Consider the following 3,421-nt stretch of genomic DNA (forward strand, 5'->3'; position numbering starts at 1 on the left):
TTTTTTTAAGTTATCAGTCCTTTGTTATTCTTGATCCTGTAAGAGTCTTTTTCGTGTTTTGAGTCTCGTTGTTTTGCCTTTTATCCTAAAAAGTCTATTTGAGTCAAGTCTGGTCTTGTTTATCTTTATGTAATTGCTTCTTCTTGAGTCTTGTATAAAAATAATATATATATATATATATATATATATATATGAAAAAGATTTTGTTTAGAAAAATTCGAAAATGAACCCAAAAGATGTTTGTTTTGTAAAAAAAAAAGGTCATGTCCCTGAACTACGTAATGATCTGATTCATGCGGCGACATGATACGTAGGCAACACACAAAAGGTTCGATCAAAATATTTTTCAATGAATCTAAGCTGGGATCAAAATGGGGGGAGTGTAACTTGATAAAAAAAGAAAAAAAAAAGAGGGGGTAGGCGCCAATAAGAAGCAACTTGATAAGCCGGAATGAAATATGAAGCCTTCCAAAATGTATTTTAGAAACAGTGATGATGTTAGGAGCATGGCATGTTATGTGTAATTCATATCTATAAAATGTCTAACCCTAACACGTTTGTTGTCCCTTATAGAGAGTAAGTTTAAGGTGGTCGGTTTGTGGTGAATCTAGCAACACATCATTACTTCACAAGATCTAAGGGACCAGTAGTAATGGATAACAACGATGAAATCGAGTTGGTCAGTGACAATCCGCTGGGTCAGTCAGTTGAGCAAGAGTCGAAAGAAATACGAAAATTGAGACAACAACTGTCAGATGTATATCAAGCTTGGGTTTTCGGTCGACCTCCACCCCAGGGTCCTTCAGAGGGAACATCCACCATACCCCAGGCTACTCAGACACCGCTCCATGCAACGAGCGATCCCATTCTAGCACCAGGCTATGTGCCAAACTATAGCCTCCATGCTGCCCCCGGTACTTTTAATATGCGACCTCCAGTCGCACCGTTTAGGAACACCACTCTAGTTGTGTCTGGCGCACCGGTATATACAATACCACCGCCACCACCTGTGACGAGACCCAACAACGAGCCACTACCTCAGGTTTATGATAGCCAATACTACTCCCTAAATATGGCTTTCAGGGCCTCAGCTCCCTACAATCAGACTCCTCAGTACGAGTCACCAGCGGAAAATGAAAAGCTTGCAAAGACAAGTGTGCCGGATGAGATGGCCAGGAAAGTGAAAAGTCTTGAACAAAACATAAAGAACATACAGGGAATAGGTGGTCACAAAAGTGTCTCGTTCAATGATCTGTGTATGTTCCCTAACATCCATTTGCCACCAGGTTTCAAGACCCCAAAATTCGAGAAGTATGATGGACACGGTGACCCTATCGCCCACTTGAAAAGGTACTGCAACAAGCTGAGGGGTGCAGGCGGAAGAGAAGAATTGTTGATGGAATATTTTGGAGAAAGTCTTATAGGGGTAGCCTCTTAGTGGTTCATTGACCAGGAAATCTCTCACTGGCATGTCTGGGACAACATGGCCCAGGACTTCGTCAAACAATTCCAATACAACATTGATATTGTGCTGGATCGTAATTCTTTGTCCAATATGAAGAAAAAGCCGACCGAAAGTTTTAGGGAATATGCCATCGAGTGGAGGGAGCAAGCGTCTAGAGTTAAGCCACCCATGGATAACCACGAGTTGATCATTGTTTTTCAGGAATCTCAAGAGCCTGATTACTTTCAGAACATGATGTCTGCGATGGGTAGACCTTTTCCAGAAGCAATCAAAATAGGGGAGATGGTCGAAAATGGCCTCAAGACCGGTAGAATTGCAAGTCAAGCTGCTATCAAAGCCACCACCCAAGCTATCCAAACTGGGTCGGGAGGTTTGACAAATAGAAAGAAGAGAGATGAAGGGTCCATGATGGCTTCGGGATCTAGGGAGTTTCAAAGAGGGGCATCGCACCATTATGTGTAAGTTCAGCAGGGGCAATCCAGCTACCCTCAACATTATTATCCCCCGCCGATTCCTCAATACTCTGTGGGCCCACCGCAATATACAGTGTTCAATGCTCAATCATATGCTCGGCCTCCCAATCGATAGGTACAGGCACCAGCTCCAAGGGACCCCCCACCTCAGCAACAAAATTTTCGGGCACCCTACAATGCTCGTCCCAGGCAGGATTACGGTCGAGAGTACAGGCCGGTGGAAAAATTCACCCCATTGGCTGAACCATACTCTAGTCTTTTCCGGAAGCTGAAACAGATGGGCGTGATTGGACCCATCGCTCCCCACCATATGCATCCCGATTCACATGAATTTCAAGCAAATGCTAGATGTGAATATCATTCAGGTGCCCCGGGGTATAACACGGATGACTGTTGGACTCTAAAAAGAGCTATAGAAAGACTCATCACTGAAAAGTTAATTGTGGTAACAAATGGCGAAGAACTTCCCAATGTTACAAACAACCCATTGCCAACACACAACGATGTTCATTTTGTAGGAATGATTGGACGAGATCTGGAATGCAGGCCATTTAATCGGGCAGAGATCACCGTGGGAACAATTCAAGAGGGAACCAAATAGGATGTAAGTCCGATCCAAGATGTGCCATTATTTGTGAAAGGCGCCCCGAGTTCAGAAAATGTAACTTTATTTGTTCCCAAGGTCACGAGATTGGAAGTTAGCTCTAATGTTCCAAGCCCAAGGTTGTATGTCCTTGGAGGTCACCCCATCACAAGGCAGAAACAGGGCAGTACAAACGGTATAACAGAGCCGATCATAATCAGACCTGCCATGCAACCCCCTGTGACAAATACAAATACCATTCCTTGGAACTACAACAAAACTATGATGACGTACAAAGGCAAGGAAATCATAGAAGAAGTGGGAGAAACTGGAGGTTTGACTCGATCAGGGAGGTGTTACTATCCAGAGGTGTTGAGGAAGGCCAAGCAAATCAGAGAGGGACAATTGCCAATAAAGAAATCTACGACGGAAGAAGAGGCAGAAGAGTTTTTGAAAAAGATGAAAGTTCATGACTACTCAATCGTTGAACAGCTAAGAAAGACTCATGCCCAAAGCTCTCTACTATCTCTGCTCCTACACTCAAAAGAGCATGCTCGTGTACTAATCAAGACCTTAAATGAGGCACATGTCTCAGAGAAAACCACAGTGAATGAGTTGGAGAAGATGGCTAATAGATTTTTCGAGGTATACAGAATCTCCTTTACTGATGATGAACTTCCCGAGAAAGGAGCCGGGCACAATAGAGCTTTGCACCTGGTCGTCAAATGTGAGGGGCATTATGTAAAGCGAGTCATGGTCGATGGAGGCTCGAGTGTAGATGTATGCTCTCTCTCTACTTTGCAAGGAATGAAGATCAACACAGACAGAATCCGACCCAGCAATGTTTGCATCCGGGCTTTTGACGGTTTAGCGAGAGATACCATTGGGGAGATCAACCTC

The 3,421-nt window shown here is 43.8% G+C and overlaps 1 protein-coding gene across 1 annotated transcript; it reads left to right on the forward strand.

The window, feature by feature from the left end:
* The first annotated feature begins 652 nt into the window (after nt 1-652).
* On the forward strand, nt 653-1,438 carry LOC104247841 (uncharacterized). Its single transcript, XM_070163327.1, has one exon. The coding sequence runs from the start codon at nt 653-655 to the stop codon at nt 1,436-1,438; it is 786 nt and encodes a 261-aa protein (XP_070019428.1).
* Nucleotides 1,439-3,421: the final 1,983 nt, after the last annotated feature.

Source organism: Nicotiana sylvestris, chromosome 12 (genome assembly GCF_000393655.2).
Source record: "Nicotiana sylvestris chromosome 12, ASM39365v2, whole genome shotgun sequence".
NCBI lineage: Eukaryota > Viridiplantae > Streptophyta > Magnoliopsida > Solanales > Solanaceae > Nicotiana > Nicotiana sylvestris.